The sequence below is a fragment of the Carettochelys insculpta genome, chromosome 28, assembly GCF_033958435.1.
Source record: "Carettochelys insculpta isolate YL-2023 chromosome 28, ASM3395843v1, whole genome shotgun sequence".
Lineage (NCBI taxonomy): Eukaryota > Metazoa > Chordata > Testudines > Carettochelyidae > Carettochelys > Carettochelys insculpta.
The window spans coordinates 2,311,426-2,338,004 of NC_134164.1; the positions used below are offsets into that span (position 1 = coordinate 2,311,426).

The 26,579-nt window shown below is 57.9% G+C and overlaps 1 protein-coding gene across 1 annotated transcript in view; it reads right to left on the minus strand.

The window, feature by feature from the left end:
- The window catches only part of TBKBP1 (TBK1 binding protein 1), a 60,848-nt gene extending 34,735 nt beyond the window's left edge, over window positions 1-26,113 (minus strand). Inside the window, exons 1-7 of the mRNA XM_074978958.1 lie at window positions 25,970-26,113; window positions 17,621-17,897; window positions 16,849-16,971; window positions 16,235-16,339; window positions 13,317-13,470; window positions 10,141-10,337; window positions 9,311-9,372 (exon numbers count right to left, since the gene is read on the minus strand). Of these exons, the coding sequence (XP_074835059.1) occupies window positions 9,311-9,372; window positions 10,141-10,337; window positions 13,317-13,470; window positions 16,235-16,339; window positions 16,849-16,971; window positions 17,621-17,842 (863 nt within the window). The 5' untranslated portion in view covers window positions 17,843-17,897; window positions 25,970-26,113. The remainder of the gene's footprint in view (window positions 1-9,310; window positions 9,373-10,140; window positions 10,338-13,316; window positions 13,471-16,234; window positions 16,340-16,848; window positions 16,972-17,620; window positions 17,898-25,969) is intronic.
- Window positions 26,114-26,579: the final 466 nt, after the last annotated feature.

Here is a 26,579-nt window from a genome sequence, read left to right on the forward strand (position 1 = left end):
CTTTTCCTGAGCCAGTGGCTGTAGCTGAGCCACCACTGCCCTCTGCTGGATGTCATCAGAACTGCAAGACCGTAGGCCATAGGCCTTCTACCGCAGCTAGCGCTGCCTGCAAAGTTCTCAGCTAACAGGGAAGAGGGGCATGGAAAAAGGCCAGTTCATCAAAACCCTGTGAGCGGCCTAAACACGGGCTATGAGTTCCAGGTCTGGAGGCTCAGCCAGTTTCTCCACCTGTGAGAAAAGTAGTAGATGTGGTCCCCAGTGTGGAACGGGAACGTTTATTTCACTCTCAACGTTTCTTGCAGGAGGGGACAATAGTCCACTACCCAGCTCTAATGCCATGTAGCTGAAGAAGGGTCTCCTTCGGTTCTGCAGTGGGGGGATCCAGATCTTACCCTTTTGCCGCTTTCTGAGAAATCACAGACGACACAATAGCCGATGTAAGAGAGGAATCCTGCGGTGTGCAGGGATACGAGCCAGGGCAGGCAGTGTTCCAGACCTGCTATTTCAGTTACATGTGGCATGGGGGGGGTTGTTTTTAAACTCTTTAATGCCCCAGAACTGAAATAAAGCCAGACTCCATCTTCCTGCGACATTTCAAACCATCGCATGGTAGAAACACCCTACGGACACCAGATCCAGTTTGATTTTCACTACAGTAATTGGCAACATTTTAAAACCAACCAACCAACCAGACCATAAGAAACCAAGATGAAGACAACCACCGAACTCGCCAGTGCAAATCCAGGATCCACGCTCGGGAAAGATCAAACCATGCAAGTCCCGACTAAAGCGAAACACCAGATTCAGACACCAGGAATTACACACAAATGGACTTCGGCACCTGCTTGTGCGAGTGTAAATCTGGTCTAACTCAACTGACCTCAGTGGTGCCCTACCGACCCCATTGACACCAGGCCAGAATCAAGCCCAGACAGGTTAAGTGGCTTGCCTGACTTGAAACCTTTCAAGGCTTTGGTGGCGGCTGCTGGTGCTGGCTCTCAGGGGGAACAGGGGCACCTTTCATCCCAAAGTGGTCAGAAGAACCCAGGGAGCCTGCCCTGGAATCTCGAGGAGCTCCCACAAAGAACACTTGCCAGAGTCCACGGAGTGTAACTATGAGCAAAGTCCTCTCCAACACACAGGGGCTCACGCTGAACAAACTTGTGCCCTGCTCTGGGACATGCAGAGCATCCACCAGCAAAACTGAAGAGCCGCAGGCTTAGCAAGGGCCTTGCAGACGCTGCGCCTGGGTCCCGGCAAACAACGAGAGACCATCCGTGCCCCCCCGCTGCATGCAGGAAGGCCACACAAGCTCAAACGCACTCTTCGGAGGAAGGGGAGGGGAGCTGGTTTAGTCTGGCCACGAGAAGCACAGGCAGCAAGGGCCCGGCACAGCCAGACTGGTAACCAAGCACCCTCTGTCTTTGCAGAGGTGCTGATCAATGGAGAGTGTGTACTTACAGTTCATTCAATATCTTTATTCTCCTCTCCCTGCGTCTAGATGCAGAGGCGTCCTGAGTCTCAGCTAAGGCCTTTCATTGCACAGCACAAACAAGCCCAGAATGCCAGTTCTGTTTTGCTTTTCACACATTTGATTCTCACTCCCCACCCTGAAACAATCACTTTGAATGAGATCATGCAAATGCAGCTGGCCTCCCGCAGAGATCAAAGGCTCACATCACAACTCTCCAACCCATGGTGTGTTGCAAAAGGTGGGGGGGAAAGTGCCCCCCCACACCTCCCCGCTGCAAAGGCCTTCAACCGCATTGCCCCACCAGTGGTACTGCTGATCAACCAACCAATCAACCAACAAAAAACACTCTTCTTTCAACGCAGCAAGGCACAGGGACAAGAGTTGACTAAAAATGTTATTAAGCACCAGGGAGAGATAATACCAGTAAAGCAGCAGCAATCAGACACACAACCGGCGGGTCCGAACACGTCAAGTCTAGCAGGGTGTAAAATACAGTTCTCACAGCTTGGCAACTTTCCACGCCACCATGTCTTCTAAATTAAGGACCCAGGAGAGCTGAATTTCATTAGCTGGATGACACATTCAAGGTGCAAAGATCTTTCCTTCCTTCCTCCAGGGGCTGTGGGGAGGTTATCGTTGGCATTCTCAGAATTCAGATTTCGATGCGACGGATTTAGATTACATGCATTCCTCACTGCCGATTTCATGGGACCGTGCGTCAGTACTGGAGGGGGGGAGCAGCCGTGGCTCATGCGTTAATGATTTCCACTTCGAGGCCCGCAAAAAGGTTTGCACGGGCGCATGAGCCAGGAAGCATTGGGCTGATGTGCACGTACCCAAAGCATCACAGGCAAGCGATCTGAGTAGCTACTGCCCAGACCCCTGGGGTATGTACTCTGGGAATTAGCTCAAACCCCTGCCCTGACTACGAGTGTCAGCGTGCCAGCTCTCTTTGAGCAAGAGCGGGTACCTGGACACCAGCTGAGAATCTCACTTCATGGCTCAAACACATACCTAGACCAAGAGCTAGGACCATGGTTCTCTGTTAGCCGAGTGCTTGGGCGGCCACCCGGGAGACATTCAGGTGCTGCCCAGCTGATTAGCAGAGGACCCACAGCCTTCAGCCTGTGTTTCTATTGATGGTGCACATCCATGCATGCCTTGGTGCACATAATAAAATTTATTCCACCCATGAATGGAAAAGATTAGCGGGGACGCTGGCCAGGAGTCATGAGTTACAGGTCCTGCTCTACCACTAACTCACCGCTTGTCAGTTTCCTGAAATGTCAGCAAAACTGGGGCTAAGGAAAAATAGTCACCAAGGCTCTTAGAGAAAGTGCTGCGTGTCAACGCTCTCAGCAAGCGTTAATGGGGTCAGTGCCAAGATGTGCCACCTGAAAAGCTGACTGCCACCATCTCTGCCGCCCCAATTTTACAAATGGGGAAACCAAGGCACGGATCAGGAGCGCTGTGCAGATGGGGACGGCGCAAACAGAGGGCTGGAACAGAACTCAGATAGAGCAACTCCTAGTCCTAGCCCATCCCCTGACCCGGATCGGTGTAGAGAGGCTTCATTGATTAGTGCTCGTTAAAGCACTTCTGGATCCTGCCCTGAAAAGCACTTTGGAAGTGCAAAGCATCACCATGTACAAGCTCTCCCGGCTGGCCCCAGTGCACTCCCCACACTCGGCCCTGTCGGGGGTCTCCCCTACTGCTCTCTTGCAGACGGGTGCCACGTGAGAACAACAGATGGGCTCCACAAGGCAGCGGGAGATGCAGGGAGCAGGAATCCCAGTGGTGCCACCTGCCCCCCACGCCTGTTGCTGCTTTCGATTACTGTCACCAGGGGGCAACTAGCCCCCCCGGAGCAGCTCTGGCTTGATGGTAGAGGGGAGAAGATGCTCCATGAGAAACCCTTCCTACCCTCCTCTCCACTGTTGGGAAGGTGTGTCTGTCCTTCCCGCCTCCTTGGGAGCCCACCTGGGATTAGCTGCACAGCCGCGCTGGCGTGGCCCTGCTGCGCAGAAAGTGAGCCGCGGGGTCCCTGGGGAGGGGATCCCAGCAGAGCAGAGATAATGGACGAGGGAATTCAAGTCAGAAGCAGCTTTCATGAGCAAATGTTTACGCAGCTGATAATCGGGGTGGGGGAGCGGGGGAATCCCAGACGCAGGAGCAGGCAGGCGGGGGCTGATTTCCACACGGTGTCTCCGCTCCAGTTTAACTGCTGAGGTGTCCTCCCAGCTGGAACGGCTGCATCTTGCATGGCTTAAAAAGGCCAGTTCCCATCTCAGCCTGATTTGAAGCCCGCTGCCAACAGCGAGGAGCTCCATGGAGCTGCGCCAGCCTGTGACGAGGATCAGATGGGAGCCCTGGAACCTTCTCTCAGCCGCTGTAATTTCCTGCTCAGGGTGGGAAGCAGGGTTCCCTGGAAGCTAAGCAGGGTTCTCCCACCCAGGGGAGAGTCAGGTGTTGCCCAGCTAATTGGCAGAGCGCCCACAGCCACCCACAACTAGCAGTCTATGTTTCTATTGGTGACACACATCTGCACATGTCTTGGTGCACATAAAATTTATCCTGCACATGGATGGAAAAAGTTAAAGGGAACCTTGACGGTAAGTGCTGAAATCTGGAGCCCTTGCTCTGCAGGGGAGCACAAAGCCAAGCCTCCAGCAACCTGCCCCGGCCTGGCGACTTCATGGCCAAGGGCAAGACTGGAGAGCAAACCAGCTCCCCCTTCGATCCCCAGCTTCCTCGGCCAGCTCGCTCACACGGCTAACAGACAAGGCTCCTTTCTTGCCACCGCCCATTTCACTGAGGCTGCCAGACAGCCTCCAGTCCTTGCAGCTGTGGCACACAGTTCCAGGACACTGAGCAGCCTCACAGGCCCTGCCTTTTCCCAGGCCTTGCTATTCCCTGCAGCACCCGCTGCCCCGACTCAATGGAAGGGTTCCGATGCCCTGATAGAACCAGTGTTACCGGACTTCTTTGCTGCTGGGTCCGTCTCTGCTGTGGCCTCCAGCCACGGCCCAATTCTCCACTTTGGGGCCTGGTTCTCAGTTACTCCGGTAGAATCTCCATCACTGGAGATATTCAAGAACAGGTTGGATAAATAGCTGCCAGGGACGACCTATGGTGCGTGGCCCTAGTGACCTCTCGGGGTCCCTTCCAGTTCTAGTGTTCTGTGGTTCACGTAGGATCAAGAAGCAGGTGGGCTGAAGCTGACAGAGGGCTGCTCTAACTGATCTCTGTCCAGCCCCCGTCCAAGGGGTGGTGGGAGAAGCAGAAAGGGGGATTCTTAAGGGATGTTTACAACCATTTCAATCCTCTTTCAGCAGAGGGACTGGCCAGAGCAAGCCTCCGTGGGACGGAATCACCAGTTACAAGCAGCGTCACAGTTCAGGGCATCAGTGGTCAGGCTTCCAGCTCTCAAACCGAGACCCACGGTGCTGTCCCTTTGGGCCGGGGTATTCCCAGCTGTGCAGCTTCCTGCCTTCCTGGTGTATTCCCCAGCCCATCTCCAAGGACTCCCACTGCCTCCCTCCTGGCAGACGGATGCCAGAGTGACTGTCCACAGTTACAAGCCGCCGCAGGGCAGCCCCTGCACAAGCCTGCTGTGTTCGTCAGGTGAAACACTTTACAGAGAGAACATTCAAGCCAGCAGAAGAACCTACGCATGGACGAGCTAATGAGCTGCCCCAAGTCACCCTGACCTAATGGGGATTCCGGGGGAACAGGTCCTTCAAAGCAAGGGAAGTCACCCCAGGGAGGTCCGTGACCCCTTGAGGTTCCCAAGACAAAGAAACAATCCTGTAGCACTTTAAAGACTAACTAAATCCTTTGTAGCTGATGGATTTCCAGCTCTGAATCAGCACCAACCCTTCCAACCCTCCCCTCAGGTTTGGGGCCCTCTGCGGTCCTGCCCCTTGGCTGAAACAGGCAGAAGAGCTTTTTAAAACCAGGCTCGTTATCCAAATGCCTTGTGTGTGTCTGTGGGTCCCTGGGAGATGCCAGGCACCTTTCCCGGGGGTGCACTTTCCTCCAGAGAGGTTACAAGATAAGTGAATTTACCTAGTGATCCCCTGCTGTCCTCGTCAACCTTCATGCGGAACTACTGACCATCCCACAACCACACAGAATGGTTATGGTAAGACAATGTGCCTCCGAAGCATTAACCTAATTTATTCAGGATATTGCAGGAAATCACCAATGTCACCACCAGCACCTGCTCTGTCTGCTAGTGTCTTCTCCTGATGGGACAGCTGCCATCTTGGACTGACCCAGGGAACTCCAGCAACAAAAGCAGCAGCTGCAAAAGTGTAAGCCAAGCGTTCCCAGCTAGCTGCGAGAATCACAGAACGCTAGAAGTGGCAGGACCTCCAGAAGTTATTAAGTCCAGTTCCCTGCCCTCATGGCCAGACTAAGCACCGTTTAGCCCATTAGATAGATGTCTGTCTAACCTGCTCTTAAATATCTCCAGTGATGGAGGTTCCACAACCTCCCTACACAACTTACTCCATTGTTTAACCACCCTGGCAGGTAGGAAGTTTTTCCTAACGTCCAACCTAAACCTCCCTTGCTGCAGTTTAGGCCCATTGCTCCTTGTCCTGTCCTCAGAGGCCAAGGAGAACAATTTTTCTTTCTCCCTCCTCCCTGTAACCCTCTTTGAGGTACTTGAAAACTGCTGTCATGTCCCCTCTAAGTCTTCTCTTTTCTAAACTAAACAAGCCCAGTTCTTTCTCTCTTCCCTCAGAGCACACGTTCTCTCGACCTTTCATCATTCTTCCTGCTCTTCTCTGGACCTTCTCCAGCTTCTCCACATCCCTCCTGAAATGAGGTGCCCAAAACTGGACATAACGCTCCAATTGAGGCCCGATCAGCACTGAGTAGACTAGAAGAATGAAGTCTCCCGTCTTGCTCACAACGCTCCTGTTAATACATCCCAGAATCACATTTGCTTTTTTTGCAACAGCATCACAGTGTTGACTCATATTTAGCTTGTGGTCCACTATGACCCCTAAATCCCTTTCTGCAGTGCTCCTTCCGAGACAGTCGCTTCCCAGTCTGTATGTATGAAGAGGATTGTTCCTTCCTAAGTGGAGCACTTTGCATTTGTCCTTATTAAACTTCATCCTGTTTACCTCAGACCATTCCTCCTGTTTGTCCAGATCATTTTGAATGCTGACCCCGTCCTTCAAACCAGTTACAGCCCCTCCCACCTTGGTATCCTCTGACAACTTCCGACAACCCTGCCTGACCTGCAGAGGTCTGGGAGTGCTAATACATTCACCAGCACTGGTCTGATTCCCACCACACGGGGCAAGGCAGCTGGGAGATGGACACCCAAAGCCACTCTAAGCCCCGCAGCCCCCACCACTCTGCCCTCAACTTCCTCAGCTTGCCTTTTGCAATGGACGCAGAGGGTGCCATTAGTAGAATCAGCCCCTGCTTGGTCAGGCACAGGACGGAAAAGGAGCCATTCTGAGGTTGGTGAGGAAGGATGATGTTTTTTCGAAGCATTTCCCTCTTCACTCCCAAATGCCCTCCTCCACCCGCACGCTGAGCTCTGTCTGCTGGCGGGGCACCGGGAAAAAGGCCACACATGGCTTGGAAGTCCTTTATTTTCAACTCTTCAGCCCCTCCTATGCAGTCAGGTGTTACGAGTGCCCCCGAAAGTGGGGCATGGGGCCAGCCCTTTAACAAACACGCCAAGGCCTTGGAAGAGCAGGGCTCTGTCATACTCGCACCGTGCTGTGGCCACACTGAACAGAAGTAATCCTTCGCGAGCGTCAGAAACATCACCCTGCAGAGATGAGTCTCAGCAACACCTCGAGAGCAAGGGAGTGCGGGCACCTAGCGCTCATGGGGGACACTCTTTATGAGTGGTACGGCATGACAGCAGCACCTAGTACTCTCCACCGCGACCGGGACCCCCGTGGCACTAGGTGCTGTACAAATGCGGAAGGAAGAACAGTCACCACCCTACTGCCAGGCAAGGCAGCCAGAGGGTGGGAAAGGGCACAAAAGCACAGAGAGGGGAAAGGATTTGCCTAAAGTTGTGCACTAGATTAGCAGCGGAGGTGGAAAGAGCTGCAGGGTCTCCTAAGCCCCATCCAGAGCCGCACCCACCAATTACCCACCTGCTGGGCTAGCGGTTAGAGCAGAGCCCTGCTGGGTTCCATCCCTGCCCCAGCGACCCAGGCACTGAGCTCCCAGGGCAGACGGTGGGATCTTGGGTACGTCGCCCTGCCCCTGTGCCTCGGCTCACTCCTCTGGGCGCTGGCGAGAGGAGTGCCTACCTCCCCCGCAGGGTATGGCGAGTGGTGGCCCTTTAGGGCCAGGCTGTGCCACTGTGGCCCAATTTGGGGACCACACCCGGGTGTGTCCCCCTCGGGGCCACTGTGCTCCTGGCCTCCCAGAACTTTGCCAGCTCATTTGCAGGGTGCAGCAAGCGCCTAGCGCCAGGAGCTCCACCTGTGCTCCCTCCTTGCTCCCCGGGGGAATGAGCCCCTCTCCTGTGCTGAGCCCCGGCGCATGGGGCACAAGGTGCCGGGGGGTGGGGGGCGGGGAATTAAACACGTGGCCCACCGGTCCCTCATCATTCCAGGCACCAGGACGCGCTCACTGCTGCCTCCCACCCAAGCCCTCCAGCTCCCTTTACCCTGACAGCTTGGCAGAAAGTGCCAGCCGGGTGACGCGATACCAGGCACCAGGGCGGCATGCCGGGTGAGGGCACGAGGGGAGAGACTGGGGAGCAGGTTTGCTCTGCCAGCCGTTGGGGGGGGTGTGCACGCGTCACCAGGAGTCTGTGCGCAAACGCCTGCCCGAGGAGATCCTGAAGCACGAACCGCCACCTTGTGCAGCCAGGCAGGGCCACTGAAGGACTGGGATCCCCACGCCAAGTGCCAGAGTCCACACGCTGCCCATCAGACATCCCGCCGTCACACGCCGCTCCCCCCCCGCTTCGAGGTATCCCTCCGCCACGTGTACAGCCTCACCCAAGAGGTATCCCTACGCTGCACCCTCCAAGGTATCCCTCCGCCACGCTCCATTACCCCCCACTGGATCCCTGCGCCGCGTCACTAACCCGCCTCCCTCGCGGTGTCCACACGCCACAGCCTGTTAGCCCTCTCCCTTCCCCGCAGCGTCCCACGGCCACAACTCACTCCTCCCCAACAGCCCCACGCCACAGCCCGCCCGCCAACGCTTCTCCCATGCCGTACTCCTCACACACACCACGTAACCCTACGCTACACGCTGCAGCCAGCCCGGGCAAACCCATCCGCTCTGCACACAGCTCCTGAGGCGACACTCGCCCCAGGGATCCCAGAGGTGGGGCCCCAGCGGGCGCCAGGCTGGTGGGGCAGAGGACGGGTGTGACGGGGGGGTGCGGCACCTCCCGGCCAGAGCTCCACAGCAAAGGAGCCTCACGATCCTTCTACGAGGGATCCATCCCGTTGGAGAATCAGGCTCCTCAGAGGGATCGCGAGATGGGCTCCCCCCCGTACCCCCCCACACGAAAGTCAGGGCCCGCGGCTGAGCCGAAGCCAGGGTGGGTGGGAACAGACACAGGACCTGTCCCCAGAGCCCCACTGGCTTGCTGGGTCCAACAGGAGGGAGGGCTGGCGGTTCAGGCCCACAGGCATCACTGAGCCAGAGGCTCCGGTCAGGCAAACAGCTGGGGGAAGGGGCCCTGTCACCCCAAGGCTGCCGGGCCACCTCAGTGGCAAGAGGAGCTTCCAGCAGGTCTGGGTGCCCACTCCTGCAGTGGGTGGGGCAGGATTTTCCCCACCCCCACTCGGCGTCGGGGCACATCCATGTGGACTGAGAGGCACTTACTGGTCATCACCGACTTTCTTCACCCAGGCCATGTCCCGCTCGGACTGACTGCTCGCCAGGTCCTAGGGAACAGCAGACAACGCCCGTCAGGAGCAGCAGGACACCCTCCCCTGCACGTACGCGCTCTGGGGCACCTCAGCCTGGTCCTGGGAGATTTCCCCAGCTGGCAACCCAGCCAGCTCTTCTCCTCCCTGCTGCTGCTGTCTCCAGACAGGCCCAGAGCCAGAGCCTGCTCTCAGGCTGCCACGTGAACACCCTTCCCCAGGAGCAGCACGTGCTAGTTCAGCAGCAGGCGTGGGACCGAAGGCCTCTAGCCCCAGAGAGCTGGCAGCCGAGCTCAAGGACGTGGCCCCTAGCACGGAGCGGCGTCAGGCTGCATCTGTGAATCAGGGACCCCTCCTCCAGCATCACTGCTCTGTACAAGTCTGACCATCCGAGCTCCAAACTCTCTCTGGCCCACGATCCCCCTGCCAGAGGGAGCTGGTCCAGCCCCTGATCCCCTGGTGCTCAGAGGCCTCTGTTCCGGGTGACAGGCTCGGTTCTCGGTCTGTCAGGACTCTGCCAGGGCCCAGGGGATGCTCGGGACTTACAGCAGCAGGACCCGCCTGCCTGAGCTCTCAGCTGGCTCTGACGTGGCTGCTGGCTCAGAGCCGGGGGGGGACGCAGGTGTGCAGCCATCTCTAGGGGCTCTCAGCAAACAGAAGCCCCAACTCGAGAGGCCAACAAGGCCCCGAATCTGGGCAGAGCCCTGTTATTGCACAAGGCTGCAAGGCGTCTGGGGTGGGATTGGGCCCACACGAATACCCACAGCAGCCCAGCTCCTCACGCACCTGCGCCCGCGTCTCCTGGAGCTGCTTCAGCTCCGCCTGCAGCCGCTCGCACTCAGCCTTCAGCTGCTCCTCCCGGCGTTGAGCGCTCTGGGCTTCGTGCCGTGTCTCCTCCAGCGCCGCCTCCAGCCGGTGCAACTCCAGCTCACCGGGCTGCTCCAGGCTCCGGGGGCTCTGCCAGCTCAGCGAGCGGTCCCGCACTGGGGGAGGGGCAGGCATGGGACAGCATCGGTGAACGGAGCTGCTGGGGTTGGGGGTCCGACCCACCGCGGTGCCACAGGCCAGATCTCGCCGGCTCCCGCCTTCCCTGCCCCGGGGGAACGCAGAACACTGAAGCCCTGTTGGAATCAGCCCTGCCAAGAGAGGCTGACAACCAGCCAAGCATCCGTAACAGGCCCCAGCAGGAACCAGCCAAGTAGAACAGGTGCTGCAGTCCACAGTGGGGGCTCAAACCAGGGCCCTCTGCCTCAAGGCCATGGCCCACTGCCTCCAGAGCACACCCAGTAACTCTGAGAGCCTCGCTAGGGCTGGCCACTGGGAGGAGACGTGAGACGTACCCTACGCCGACCCTGTCTGTGTTACACACGCTCCCTCCAATTTTTTTCCATTCACAGGCAGAATAAATTTTGTCATGTGCACCGAGGCAGGTGTGGACGTGCACCAGCACAGAGACACAGGGCTGGTGGCTGTGAGTGCTCTGCTAATGAGCTGGGTGGTGCCTGAATCTCTCCAAGCGCTCAGCTTGCAGGGAACACTGGGCCCAAGCAGCAAGAACCTGTCTCCTTCCTCTCAGAGCTTTGGCTCGACAGACCCAGAGCCTGACCCCTTGCTGGAAATAAACCAGGGTCACTCCATGGGAGTCCGTGGGGCCGGTACCCAGTGGGCATCCATCTGTACAGCCCCACTCAAAGCAATGACTGTGCCGAGAAGCCGGCTAGCAGCCCGCCTGTCTCTCATCCAGACATCCAAGCTGGCAGCTCCTTCTTCAGTTTTCAATTATCCCTTCCTTTAATTATATTTAAAGTCAGGTTTCAATGAGTCGCTCGGCTGGGTAATTAGCTGCTGTGATTAGAGCCTCTCTGTTTCCCTGCAGCCCCTCCCGGCAGCGCCTGCGCCAGGCGGCTGTGGCTCTGAGTGAAGAACCGCCAGAGGGCAGCCAGGGGATTTCACCAAGGTGCCTCTTTGCTACGGCAGTGGCAGAAGGAGAGTCTGGGGCACCTTTAACACGAGAAAGGCCACAAGCGGCCGCGGGCAGGGTGGGGGAGAACAGTCATTCTCCCTCCCATCACTAGGAGAAGCAGCCAGCTCTGGGGTGCCCTCGTATGGCCAGGCACTGAGGGATGGGGTCCAGGCAGGAGCTCGGTTCGCCCCTCCCCCCATCTCTATGCGCCTCTTTGCACCCCCACCTGTGGATCGGGAAAACCGCTCCTAGCACAGGGCGCGGCTTCGCCAGCATCACCGGCGTCACCCATTACAGGAAGGGTGTGGAGCAAGTCCAGCGGAGGGCAACACAAACGCGTAAGGGGCTGGAGCACATGACTATGAGAAGAGGCTGAGGGACTTGGGCTTATTTAGTCTACAGAAGAGAAGAGCGAGGGGTGACTCGATAGCAGCCTTCAGCTGCCTGAAGAAGGGCTCTCAAGCGGATGGAGAGAGGCTGCTCTCAGTCGTGGCGGACGGCAGAACAAGGAGCAACACTCTCAGGTTGTGGTGGAGGAGGGGTAGGTTGGATAACAGGAAAAACTCTTTCCCCATGTGCTGGAACGTGTTACCTAGGGAGGTGGTGGAATCTCCATCCCTCGAGGTTAAGTCCCAGCTTGGCAGAGCCTTGGCTGGGCTGATTTAGTTGGGGTTGGTCCTGCTTCGGGCAGGGGGCTGGACTCGAAGACTTCCTGAGGTCTCTTCCAGCCCTAGGAGTCTAGGATTCTATGACCCTCCCGCTCGGAGAGAGCTCAGAGAGGCATCTGAATCGGATCCCAATGCATTTACCCATCGGACCCCTGGAGACGCGGGACAACAGGGTGCACGCCAGCTCTGCAGCACAGACTGCAGCTCCAGAGCTCACATTGTGCTGCCAGCTGAGGAACATGGCCTCGGTCACACGGTGCCTGCTCCTTCTGGGACTCCCCAGCAAAGCCACACACCTCTGCTCCCACCCCCGGTGGCCATTTCCTGCTCCCCTACACCAGCACTGACCACACCGCTGGCACGCCTGCGCTTCACCGGAGCTTTAAACGGGACAGGGAGGGACCGGTACAGCAGAGCCGCTCCCCAAACAGTGTCGTGTGCCAAACACCCGGCTCTTGCAACCTCACTAACGCCAGGGAGACAAACCCCCTGCTTCAGCGGGCACGGTGTCAGAAATGGGGCACGTGGCTGTCCTCGGAGGGGACAAACGGAGGGGCTGCAGTGCCCTCTGCTGGCCTGAAAGCACCCTGTGCCCGTGAATCCCCCGGCCCCTGGGCAGCCCAGCAATCCCCACACTGCACAGGAGAGGCGTCTGGCCAGGAGCCGTTCTCTTCAGCAGGGGGACCTCAGGAGAAGGCCTGGCACACGTCCGCAGCCCACGGCACACGCCCGCAGCGAGCCACTACAGACCCATCCCAGCACATGTGGGAGGTCAGATCTCACCCGGGGTTCTCAACCGACTGACCATCCCAGATAGCATGCGCCACTCGCTGTGTGGTAAGCGGGCTGCATCCACACACCTTATACATGACGTCTAGGACATCACATGGGCCGCAGCTTTGGGACACAAGCAGCCTGTGGCTCATGGGCTGAGAACTGCTGGGTTGGACAGTCATAACGGTGCCTTCTGCTCCTTGAATCGCAAAACCCTCTGAAATGTTCACCGGGCTAAGGAACACCCGTAGAAGGGTTCCATTGTGGGGGCTGGGATGGGGAGGGAGAGGGCAGCGCACGCCAGCTCCTCTCTGCTTCCCAGGGCCCATACAGCCCCATGCAAAGCAGAGTGTAAGTTAGAGCAGCCCCGAGGCTGCTCTAAACACCAACGACTGGGCAGGCCTATGACCACCTGAAAATGCACTGAGCAGAAAAGGGGTCTTAAGGAGCTGTGAATAAAAGCCAGTGGGGGCGTAAGTCCCCATATGGGCCCCCAAGTCCCTATACAATGGACAACACTGCGCAGAACCCTGGCTAGGGAAGGCCAAACCTCTCACCATGCGTCAGGCCAGGGCTGCCATGGAGTGACAGGTATTGGACCTCCTGGTTCTGCAGCTGAGAGCTGAGGTTCTGGAAGGAGTTGCTGTCTCTCGGTCTCAGTTGCTGCTCCAGGCTCCGGATCCGATTCAGATGTGTCTCCACCAAAGCTCTCTGGGGAGAGGAAAACAAGGGTGCCAAGAAAAGAAGGTGAAGGGAAGAGCTCTGTACACATAGCTCTGTCCCCCTCTGTGCACCCATGGCCTTCTCAGGGAGTTCTGCACGGGGACACGTGGTTTGTGGGCACATTCCACACAAAGCCCAACCCCACACGGTGCCTGGGGCTGTACACAGATGCCCGAGCGTGAATCTGATGGCTGCTCCCTTTGGCTGATGCAGCTGGAAATGGGCAAGGGCAAGGGACCTCCTGAACTAACACCAGGAGCTGCTGCAGCTTGAGCAAAAGGTACTAGATTAATCTCCCACAGACCTGTACCTGTAGCACACACTCACTAGGCAGCTACACAAACACCTACGACGCTCACTAGCCAAATACATGTAGCACAGATGGGTAAATTTGCACATTCCAACAGGAGATAGGTACTTAAATCCCTTAGACACCATGGAAAGCCTCCCAGCGATGGACAGTCGGAGGCACCAGCCACTAACTCACTTATCACACCAGAGCACCTCCTAGGCTGGTCCATGCCTTTCTCCCCTGCGGTCTGTCCTGTTCATGCAGACGCACCCACACACCCCAAAACCAATACTCAGCTGGATCCTCTTTGCCTGATCTCTTGAATTCACCAGTGGCCTTGAGCATGCCTCTATCTTGGAGACGCTTTTGTTCCTTACGCTCGACCGAAACGAAGGGCGCATGTCAAACAAACGAGCACCAGAGGCTTTTTCCTAGCCCAGTTAACAAGGAGGTTAAAAGCACTTTGGAGAGCAGGACGAGGCCTTGACAAGCTGAAGTACTGGTCTGAAATGAACCAGGCGAAATTGAACAAAGAAAACAAAGGAGGGGAGCTGTGTTCCCTGCAACCGGTTGGGCGGCTGCCCAGGAGAGATTCAGGTGCTGCCCAGCTCATTAGCAGAGCGCCCGCAGCCAGCAGACTGTATTTCTATTGGTGGTGCACATTTGCACATGCCTCAGTGCACATAACAAAATTTATTCCACACACAGAGGGAAAAAAATTAGCGGGAACATTGATTTTAAGTGGAGACAAGTATGGGCAGTGGGTGAAGCTTCCCCATGGGTGAAGCTGGCTCTTTACCCCACTTCTGGCTGGGGCCCCGCCCCTTGGCCTTGCCTGGAGCTCCAAGCTTGGAGCCTCTCCCCCATTCTACTCCTCCAGCCCCAGTGCCCTGACAGGGGGAGATTTCTGGGGGGAGCCAAATTGGCCAGGGCCCCTGGGCCCAGGCCCCAGAGGCCCGTGTATTAATCTGCCCACTGAGCATGAAATTCATTGAGGCTTTGCCTCCCCCAGCCTCCATTATGCACCACCCCTGTAGACAAGCCCTAGGACACAGGAGAGAATTGTCCCACTCTCCTTGGCACTGGTGAGGGCTCAGCTGGATGCTGGGGCCGGTTCTGGGTGGAAAGATGTGGACAAACTGGAGAGATTTGAGAGAAGGATGAAACGTTTAGAAAACCTGACTCACAGGGGAAAAAAATAAACGAAAAATGGGCACGTTTAGTCTTGAGACAAGAAACCGGAGGCAGACCCACGAACATTGCACTATACTACATGCTGCTATGAAGAGGACTGCAATCGACCAGTCTACGTCCGCTGAAGGCAGGATGCGAAGCAAAGAGCTTAACTTTCCGCAAGGGAGAGCTAGGTTAGCTATGAGGACTCCCCGGTTGCTGAAGGAGGTTAGCGCTGTAAACCCCGCAGCAGCTCTGGTCCGAGTGAGGCGCTAGGGAACGGCTTTGCTGCCTCCATGGAGCTGTGGGCAACATGAGGCCGGGGCACAGCTGTAAGCAAAGAGGAGCTGTTGCCCAAGGGAGCCCAGAGCACTTGCAAACCGGAGCAACAGTGATAAGACACATTAATAAAAGTCACGTGCGAAGCCGCACTGCAGTGGGCTGGGAGACCGGCATCAACTGCGCTAAGTAATCGAGTTACGCGGCTCAATGCAAGAATTCAGCCACCATGAGAGTAACTGTGTCTCGACGCGCTCTGCATTCCCCTAGCATGGCTCTCAAATGAACCAAGCCCTGCCAGGGGGAGTACGACAGGTCAGCATCATCAGACCCGCTTGACAGATGCACAGAGCAGTGAAGTAATTTGCCCGGCAACAGTGAGTCAGCGGCAGAACTGGAAATAGAACCCAGGAGTCCTGGGAATAGAATCCCGGAGTCCTGACACTGGTTCCCTGCAGCCAGGCCCAGAACTGCAGAGGCACTTAAGCCCCTAAATTCACGGAAGTCAGTAGCCTAAATGCCTCTGTGGTGCGGAAACGTACTCCCCTCCGAAAGCCAGGAACGGAACCCAGGAGTCCTGTCTCAGTCCCTTACGCTAACCACCTGAGACGCCAACATCCAGGGACAGAGCAAACAGACTAGCACTGCAGCATCTCAGCGCTTCAGCCTTTAACGCATTAGTGGTCCTCACAATAGTGCTGTTACTCCATACCGATGGGGAGCCGAGCTTTGGCGAGATTAAGGGTCTTGCCCAAGGTTGCACCGGACATCTGTGGCAGAGCAGAGAATCACAGCTGGATCTCAAGTCCCAAACCAGCTCCTTAACACCCAGATTAGACTTCCTCTTCCCAACTGCCTGCCCCCCTCCGAAGCGTTATTCAATCCGGATTCCCCTGGCCTATTGCCGAGTGGCTGAAACCCATCCCAGGCCATGAGCGTGTGACACATGTGGGAGAGCATCCAAGAGGTGGCGCACAGCCCAGCGCCCCAGCCCTCGCTGCCACCTACCATTTCCCCCAGCTCTGACTCCAGGTCAGCCTTCTCCACGCACAGCTTCTCATACGCCTGGATCATCTCCTCCAGCTGCTCTTCCCGCTCTTTGCTCTTCTGCAGCTGGAAAGGAGAACACGGGGCTGTTTGCACAGAGCAGAAACTCCCAGCACACAGGCCTGGCAATGGCAGGGGATGCTTTGCAGCAACACATGCGAACAGTACTAAAGGCAGAGCTCTGAGCCTGTCTTCCACAGGGCTCTCTGTTGACCCCGCTCCAGCCAGAGAGAAGTGGACACGTGAATGATGATACCACACAACAAACTGTTTGCATTTCCCCTGCACAAGCTTAAACCAGGCAGCAGCCGTCTGAGGTGCCACACAGCAGCTGTCAGCAGCACCCAGCAACATCTGGGGCAGGAAGAGAAGGGAGCTGAGAGATTGTCTCTAGCAGGTTCTGCAAATTGCCCCACAATTACCAGCCCTGGGAATCCCCCTCTCTCGGGTCCTGCAAGCCCCTGAAAGCAGCTGTGCAGTGCGGGGTCCATCTAGCTCCCTCTCCCAGCCCCTGCCCAGCCCCAGGTGTTTCCAGCTAGGAGCAGAGGGGCCCGGGCGAGCCAGCTGCCACCCACCTCATGCTGGAACTGGTTCAGCTGCTGCTGCAGACTGGCCTTCTCGCTCTTCAGCGCCGAGAACTCCTGGGAGTCGTAGACTGAGAAGATGTGCTCCTGCCCGAAGTCGCCGATCAGCGGGTACTGCAGCCCCGGGGCCAGAGGAGATGGGGCAGTAAGGAATCCACCAGTGCAACCCGCAGGGGCCCACCAAGTCCCCACCCCCCCACGGCTGCCCCCAGCTGGCCTCCAACAGAGCACGCTGCAGCCGTCCGGGAGAGCCGCACTTGGCCTGCAGGGACTCCCAGAGCAAGACGTGGCTGTTCCCGGGGCAGGGCCCGCAAGCGTCCCTCTGCTCCATCCAGTGCCACACAGGATGGATGCGCCCTCTGGTCAGTCGCCAGCACGCTAGAGATATGGAAAACCACCCACCCAGCAGTGCATAACCGCAGAGCCGGGCTCAGGGCCACACGCGGCCACGGAGACCAGCCACAGAAACGTGGCACGCAGGAGAGCCCAGAAACACCCCAGAGGGGAGCAACCTATGGCCAGCCGGCCACAGCCGAGGAGCCCTTCAGCCCAGCCCCAGAGTGGCTGCTGCAGAGCAGGGTTAGGACAACCTTGTCAGAAGAACCCTGCTGGGCCACCACCTCAGATCCCCCAGTGTCTGGGCAGCATGGACATCTACACCGCACCCTTACAGCCACCAGTGGTTCTCCCCGCACGCCTGGCGCCTGTCCCAGCCTGCGGCCAGGGCCAAGGGCCTGCCCGCCCACCTGCCCGCCCGCCTCACCTTGAGCTCGTACATCTTCAGCCTCCTCTTCAGGGTGGCGTTCTCCCGCTCGAGGCTGCTGAGGCGGTTTTTGATGTCGTCATAGGCCGTGATGAGGGCGAAGTGGGAGGCCGAGCACATCTCACTGGAGAGGTCCGTGTTGGGGCTGTCCAGCCACTCCTCCTCCTGGCCCAGGGCCTCCTGGGTGAGGATGCTGATGTCATCCTCGAACATGGAGTCCATGGCACGGCGCAAGGCAGGTCGTCAGCGGGAACCGCCAGGGCACAGCCAATCCTGACTGCAACACAACGACAGGGGCCAGGGTGAAGAGAGGCAGCAAGGTCTAGTGGTTAATCACCAGCAAGCTGGCCCTGGCCCCAGAGCGCTTACCACCCTCATACAAAGACAAAGGACGCATGATTCCCATCTTACAGATGGGCGACTGAGGCACAGCAACTTGTGCCCAAGATCACCCCTGGAATCCACAGCAGAGGCAGGAATCAAACCCAAATCTCCCAAGCCTCAGCTCAGCCACAAGGGCAATGAACCAGCCTCATGGTTAGAGGCTGTCTGTGTTATTCCAGCCCTTGCCAACTACCCGGCCACGGGGCCTTGGACAAGCCACTTAACCGAGGTTAGCACTGAAGGAGCAGCAGAGGGAGCTGCTGGTGAACAATGACAAAATTTTGAGCAGCAGACCAAGAAACAGGCAGCGAAGGATCCCCATCTTGCAGCAGCAGGGAGGCAGATCTGTGCTTATCAAACTACAGTGTAATTAAAAAGAAAAAATAAATAAATACTCAATCCCCAACTCAGCCACAACCTCCCTGCATGACCTCGGGCAAGTCACTTAACCCCCATGCCGCGGTTTCCCCTTCTGGAACACAAGAGAAACCTGGGGGCCTCAGCCTGCATTCTGCAGAGTGCAGGAGGCAGCTAAGTTACAAACCGAGGTAATGGTGGAATGAAAAGCCCTCCCAGCTGCGACACACTTGCCAACAGAATGGCTAACAGCAGGGACGGGAGCAGTCTAGCAAAGGGGCCCGAAGTAGCCAAGCCCCTCCCTCCCCGAAGGCACAAAGAAGGGGGAGACAAGGGCATGACGCAGCACTGCCAGGGGCACAGTGAGTCACCGTGGCAAAGGGGGCGGATTCATTCAGAACCCAACAGGCAAACTTTGTGCCGGCTTTAACACCTTTCTGCCGAGGCCAAAAGCAACAGGAGTCCCCCACTCCGACCTGGTCCCAATGAACCCACAGCTCCACTTGTCAGCGGATCTCAAAGCACGCCACGTAGGTCCCACGCCGGCAGAACTGGCAACGAGGGAGGAGGTTTTTTATGGCCACCGTGACACCAGTACAATTTCCAGCCTGGAGGCAGTTATACTGGTCAAAAGATGCCTTATACTGGTAGAGAATATTCCCCACCCTGGTAGCGTTCCCTGTAAGCTGAGCACTTGGGGACCTGCCTCAGCTGATTACCAGAGCGTCCACAGCCGGCAGCCTGCTCTGTGGGGCAGAGACTGTCTCCTACAATGTATTATTAATTGTAGCTCCTAGCGGTCCCAAGCCAGCCCTGGTGCGTCAGGCGCTGTACGTGGCCAGCGGGCTTGCCAGCAACCTGAACCAAGCGTGCGGGAGGTGACGTCTCATGAAGCATTAACACCCCCAGTATGCCAGGGGCCGAGAGTGGCCCAAGATGAACGGCAGAAGTGGGAACAGAAGCCAGAGCCACCACTTCCCGGTTCTGTTCTCTAGTCACTAGATCATGCTGTCTCTGCAAGACCCAGCAGGGTCCAGATCTCAGTCAAGGCCTTTGTGCACTACTGGAACACGAACAACTTAGAATCTCAGCCCCGAATGACATTAAAATGGGGATCGGGGGCTGCTTGCACTGTGAAACGAGCTCATTAGATGGAGCCCAAAGGGCTGGCAATCAAAGCCCCTCCACCAGGGCTAATTCAACTTTTCAGAATCCCGGGTCCTGGTTCAAGTGGCACAGCTATTAAAATAACACGACTGCTCCCCCACCCCCGCCGCACCTCTCCCAGCTGATTCCCCTGTCCCCAGTGCCGGGAAGAGGGCCGAAAGGCACGGCTGGGAATGGCCAATCGCTGCAGAGAAGAACAGGCAGGGTTGGAGTAGCAGGTCACAGTGCCAGGGTTACTGAAAAAGACATTACATGACATCCAGGGGGACGAGGGAGGCTTAAAGACCAGGCCCCCTCGGGCAATCAATGACCTTTACTTGCTGCCCAGACACTTGTGCGGTCAGATGCTGTATTTACAGAGAAGGCATAAAGCCAGCACAAGCGCATGGCCAGCTGGGAGAGCAAGAGAATAAAGGAACTGGTAATAAGCCTGGGCACTGATGCCAGACCCCGGAAAGAGTCACGAATCCACAGACCACTGTCAAGAGGTACTAGGGGACAAGGAGTTGGTAGACTGGTCTCGCAGATGGGGACACTGAGCCATGGGAGGGTAAAGCCTAGCTTGTCCAAGAGCAGCCACAGATCCCTGGTGTCTCCGCTGCTGAGATGCTGCAGGGGTTTGGAGTCTGGAGGAGGCGGAGTGACCCTGGCTATAGACCGGGACGAGCAGAGGCAGGACTCCTGGGTTCCATTCCTGCCTCTGGAAAGGGACTCATGTCTAGTGGTTAGAGCAGGACCACTGGATCCTAGTCAAAGTTCCTGCTAATTTTTTCCCCACCCATGGCCTGGAATAAATTTTGTTACATGCACCAAGGCATGCATGAATGTGCACCACCAGCAGAAACACAGGCTGCCGGCTTGCAGGCACTCTGCTACTCAACTGAGCAGCATCTAAATCCCTCTTGGGCATCCACCAAAAGCTCAGCTTATAGGGAACACTGGCGCACGTCCCAGCTCCGCCACGGACTCACTGCACGATCACTTGGCTGCTCTGTGCCTCAATTTCCCCATTCAGACAACATGACTAACAAAAGCCGCGCACCAGGTGTGTGCGCTGAGTATCCTCGGGGCTTGTGCACTCTCCAGCAGCGCCCCGTCTTCTCCAGCCACCTCGGACAAGAGACCGGAGAGCCTACAGCAGCGTCAGAAAAATTGCTTGCTGAACCAGAGAGAAGCACATAATGCAATCGCCACAGCCTGCCCGGCTATTGCAGTTCATTTCTTTCACTTCAGCCTGCTGCAGAACTTCGGGTTTAAAATGGAAAACGGCCTTGCGGGAGTTCTTGGCACGGGGGTTACTGGGGGGTTCAGGAGCTGGGGCAGGGAGGGGATGAGGGGAGGTTTGGGACCTGCAAGGTGTGGGTGGCAAACTGCACTAAACACATTTAAAAGTAGCCGTCCTACAACAAAAAAATTTCAAAAATCAAACGGAGGGAGAAATCTCTGAGCTGCAATTCATTTGCAAATTTGACTCCATCGACCAAGGATTAAACAGAGACTGGGAGTGGCTGGCCCCTTACAAAAGCAGCTTCTCTGTGCTGGAAGCTCACACCTCCACATTAGAAGCTGACAATGGGCCATATCCCCCAAGTGGACTGACTGGTTTTTTTCTCCTCTCTTGATCTCTACTACTGATAATGGGCCACATCCACCCTCCCTGAACAGACCTTGTCAGCTCTGGCCCTCCCTTTTACTGGGACCCCCCCCTCTTTAAACACTCCTCTGAAACCCCCGCCACACGCTTGCATCTCACGAAGAGCTCATGCTCCCAAATATCTGTTAAAGTGCCACAGAACTTCTTGTTCTCAAAGCTACAGACGAGCACGGCTCCCTCTCTGATACTTACACACAGCAGGGACTATACTCATTGGCAATTCAGTAGTTAACACAGCGGTGGGCAACATGCAGCCCATCGAGGTTCGACATGGGGTCCGTGAGACTCTGTTTCTGCTGCCCTCACACAGGGTTGCCAGATTCTGCTGGTTCGTGGCCACATTGCTCCCTTCCCACCGATATTACTAAAGTGGCACACCCGTAAAGGAAGTGCGCGTGAAGCTGATTGGACATACCACCGGCTGTCAGAGACGCACGCTCCCTCTGCAGCCAATCAAAGTGCTGCTACGATTCAGTCGGCGCAGCCTGCAAATTCTAGGGATGCCAGTGCCATGAGCAAGAAGACCCTCTCCTGGGAGATTGACTCGGTTATGACAACCTTGCAGCCCACTGAGAGGAAGGAGGGCCACTCCCTAGCCTGGGTCGCCCATGAAATAGTTGACTGATTGTGTCATCGTTGGGTTTCAGAGTTAACCACCACCCGCTATGGACAGAGCCATTCACCCCTCCTGTGCTTCGGTTTCAGGTTGCCTGCAGGAGGAGGGCGGAAACCCGAGTCCTCACAGCCAACCCCGAGAAATACTGCACTGACACTATGCACAGACATCACTGCAGCCACATGCGTGTCAGACTCGCTTAACATCAGACAGGGGAACTGAACTTTGTCATCATAAAAATCTAATTTTTTTTCCTTTTTTACACAAATGAACTGGAGGCCAAAAACCCCAGGCTGCAGCAACACGCTCCCCTGCCACCGCAAGGCCTGAAAGCAGGCAGGCAGGTAACTGGCAGAATCAGCACCTGGTCCAGTACACACAACCCCAAGCACCAAGTGGGGCCAGACTCCAAGATGCTTTGAACCACAAGCTCAGATAAGGCCCCGGCTTTCCACCGACTGAGCGTAAGCCCCTGGGTGCACATGGGTCTCTCCTATTAGACCTGCGCCGTGTGGATCTCAAAGGTGCCAGGATGCTTTTCCAAAGAGAGAGCGGTTTGCCCTGGTCTCTGGACCAAAATTCCTCAAGGATGACTGGATTCTGAATAGCTTCCCACACCCCTGTCCGCCCCTCTCAGTTCTCCCCTGCAGGAGATAATACAGCCCATGGGGACCAAAGGGGGTTCATCCTGTCCCAAGGGGAAGAAGTGGGCACTGTGCAGCTTGCCAACTGCCTGGTGCATTTCAAGCAGCACCAAACACAGCTGCGGTTAGCAGATTGCTCTGGGAGACCAGAAGAACAGGGACCATCCTCTGTGCCTGGCTTTGCTGCCCGCAACCAGCTGCCTCCCACTAAGTGCAACCAACCTGACCAGCGATCTGAATGCTTGGGCTGCCGCCCAGGAGAGATTCAGGTACCGCCCAGCTGATGAGCAGAGCGCCCCCAGCCTGTGTTTCTTCTGGCGGTGCACATCCACGCACACCTCGGTGCACAGAACAAAATTTATTCCACCCGCAGGTTGATAAAATGAGTGGGACCATTGAACTGACCAAGGAATTCACTGAAACTCACACCAATGTTGACAACTGTCAGCAGCCACCTCACGATGAAACCGTCACGGATAATGACAGCTTCCCCCCATAACGTGGGGAAGAAGAGTCAAGGTTCCCACCCCCACCTCCCAGTATTATCACATACTTTCGCCTGCCCCCTACAAAAGACAGCTGTGGCTGTCTCCTCCCCACCCCAGCAGATCTGAATCTCTTTCCTGCCCTGAGCTTCCTGCTTACTCAGCAGAGATGGGGAAGATTCCTCCCTTAATTGCTTTTTATTTCCCTTGGCTGCTTTCTCTTTCACTTTGCAACTGGAGCAGCAGTAACTCACAGAGCTGGCTTCAGGGATCTGGGAAGGCCGGAGAGATGGCACACCTGGGCAGGGCTGCTGGAACAATTAGTCTAGGAAGGTGCTGAGGGTTACTGAGTCAAACATCAAAGCTTCCCACGACGGATAGAGCCCTGCACGACACAGTTTGTAGCTGCAAAAAAGAGCTGCAAATGTTCCCACTGAGAGCTGCGGATAGAAGGCAGATGTGAAACCCCTACGAGCCTGGGGATGCAGCAGCACCCCTCGTTCCAGCACCTCTGCACGTGAGTGTGCAACAAGTGAGCATCAGGCATGCGAGTGAAATCCTGCAAGTGTGCGTGGGGTGGGTGTGAAGCTTGCCAGCTGGTGTGGATGGAGTGAGAGAGGGTACGTGTAACACGTCTGTGTGGCACGTGTACATGAGCTGGAGTGTACACTTGTCGCACAGTCACAGTGAGTGTGCTGTGTGTGAGTAGTGTGCCTCAGGGTGCATGACACGGTGAGTGTGCAACACTGATCCTGAGCACCTGCACACAGGTGTGTGACACACCCCAGGCTGGGCATGCAAGTTGGGAGTCTGATTGTGCAGGGAGAGCAACAGGGACGGGAGAACAAGCCAGCAGGAGAACCCTTTAGCCCCTCCTCTCTGCTCTCCTACCACCACACAAACACCAAAGCAGACGGCACCAGCCAGACACTCCTGCATCCACTCCAGCCAGCTGAGGAGACACCAGCAAATAATAAACCGCTCTTACCCGGTTGGCAAAGCCTCTGCCCTCCCAGCTCAAGCCCTGCTCTGAGACCAGCCTGCAAGCACAGACCCCCTGCCCCTCCTCTCCCCGCCGACAGTCATTCCAAGCAGCCAGATGTTGCATCGGCCTCCAGATGTCTGAGCCCAAAGTAGAGCAGATGTGGCAGGCGGGGAAGGGTCTTTCTAGCAGGCCTCCACCCACCATTGGGGGCAGAGTGAGCACACCCAACAGGAGCAGAAGAGGAGGTGCACACTTGCCATAATGTGGGGACGGGGCATGAGACTGAATCATGGAGCTGGGTGCAGCTGCACGAGGTTAACCAACTCCCTATGCAGAGAGGTCCGGACGTGGGCAGTGGTGGGGAGAGGGACGGTCCCAGAGGAAGGGGCTGCAATGTGATGGGGGACAACCAACATGGGGAGGTCGGGGTCAGAGAGTGTCACAGAGGCAAGGGACACCCGGGGTGCCAGGGTCACAGAGGTCAGAACACGGCAGGCCCCGAGGTGCTGCAGGGTCAACATATTGGGGGAAGATCACAGACACAATGGGATGCAGTCACACAACTGGATGGGGTGACAGACACAATAGGAGCAGGGAGTTGGGCTGCAGAGGGTCACCTCGGTGGGGGTCAGGGTCAGCAGAGGCTGGGGAGGGGTCACACATACAGGGTGCTTGGAACCAGCAGGTCTGAAAGAGGGGATGTCACAAGTGCAGGGGTTAGTGCTCAGCCAGAGGGACCAGAGTCGGGGGCAGAGAGCTGGGGGTCAGGGCAGAGACCACAGATGCAGAAGAGCAAGGAGGTGAGGCTGGGGGAGCGGGTACAGATGCCTGGAACCAGGCAGGTTACTGATATACTGGGAACAGAGAAAGGGTAGATGGGGGAGGGCAGTACAGTGTGGTCTGGGGAGCTTCGAGTGCATGCGTGGGGCCATGGGCGTGTGGGGTTTGGAGGTGCCAGTATTCAGCAGGGTCCAGGGACGTGGGGCATGAGGGTAGGGCACGGATCTGAGGTGCAAGTGACCAAGGGGCTGGGAGAGGGGACTCATGGACGCAGGGACCAAGATGCAGTGGAATGGGAGATACAGATGCAGGGGCGCAGTGGGACAAAGGACTGGGGGGGAATTGGCAGGCAGGTGGGGATGGGGCTCAGAGCATGTAGGAACCAGGCGTGCAATGAGGGGAGGGGAAGGCTGAGGATGGGGGAGCTCAGATGCAGGGGCCCAGGGTGGCAAGAGACCAGGGGTGCAATGACGGGAGGGGAAGTCTGAGGATGGGGAGTACAAGCAGAGAGGGCCAGGGCTGCTATGGCCTTGGGAAAGGGCTAAGGGGGGATGGGGTTCAGGCAGGGGGAGCAGGCACAGTGGGGCAGTGGAGCTGAGGAGGGTCAGGCTGGGGGTCTGTGCCGGGAGGGCGCAGGGGGGCAGTGGAGCTGACCAGGCAAGAGTGGCACAGGGGGGCAGCAGGGCTGGAGGCTTGGGGGGGGGGGGCGTAGGGGGCCAGGAGGGGGCAGGTGCAAGGAGACAGAAATGGGGCAGGGGGAGGGCTGGGCGCAGAAGGGCAGCGAAGTGCGACCGGGGTGCCATAGGCCCTGGGGAGGGGAGGATGGGGGGCAGAGGCAGAGCGGGAAGAAGGCTGCAGTAACCTTGGGAGAGGGCTGGGTGGGACGCAAGGGGCAGAGGGACTGGGCTGGGGGTCTGAGCAGTGAGGTGCAGGGAGGCAGTGGGGGGGCGGTGCAGGAACCGAGCCAGGAGGGGGTCGGCGCAGGGGGAGAGGGGCCGGGCTGGGGGTCCAGGAGGGGGTCGGCGCAGGGGGAGAGGGATGGGCCGGGAGAACGCGGGGAGCCCGGACCTGGGGGCAGCGGGGTCTGAGCAGAGCGGGCGGAGGGGGCCGGGGAAGTGGGGGGCCGGGAGGGGGAGAGAGCCAGAGCCGCGCCCAGCCGAGGGGGCGGGGGGCCGGATGGGGGGCGCGGGGCCCGGCCTCCCCCCCTCGAGGGGGCCCGATCCGGGGCCGGCGGGACCCCGGCCCGGCTGCAGGCCCCCGGCGCAGCGCAGACTCACCGGAGCCGCAGCCGCCGCCGCCGCCGCCAGGCGGGCTCCATCCTCGGCGCTGCCGCTCCCCCGCGGGCCGGGGCCGGGGCCGGGGCCGGGGGCGGCTCCTTCGCCCCCCGCCCGCTCGCTCCGCGCCGCCGCCGCGCTGCCCGTCTTCCGCCTGGACCAGCCCCCGCCAGCAGCACCACGTGGCCCGAGCCGGGCCGGGCCAGGATCCCGCCGAGCCGGGCGCATCCCCGACCCGGAGCGCGGCCCGGCCCGGCCCCTCCGTTCTCCGCCCCCCGGACGAGCTGGGCGCATAAACCTCCCGCTGCCCGGCTCCGGCCTCGCCCCGGCCGCTGGACGCACCCGGCACCCGCCCCGGGCCGGCTGGAGCCCCTGGAGCTAAGGCGTCTCCGGGCCAGTCCCCCAAAGCGTCAGCTGCACTTGGGCCCCCCCCCCCCTCATTTCCAGATCCCCCGAGGCCTGTGAGCTCCCCCCGGGTGTGACATCCCCCCAGCCCTGCCTGTTGCAGCGGAGTCTCTTGGCTGCTGGCGCAGGCCTGTGCCGCACGGCCTCCGCACCCATCCCTCAAATTTAGTTCCTTCCCTGTGGAGCTTGTCCCCCGCCTGGGGCTCTG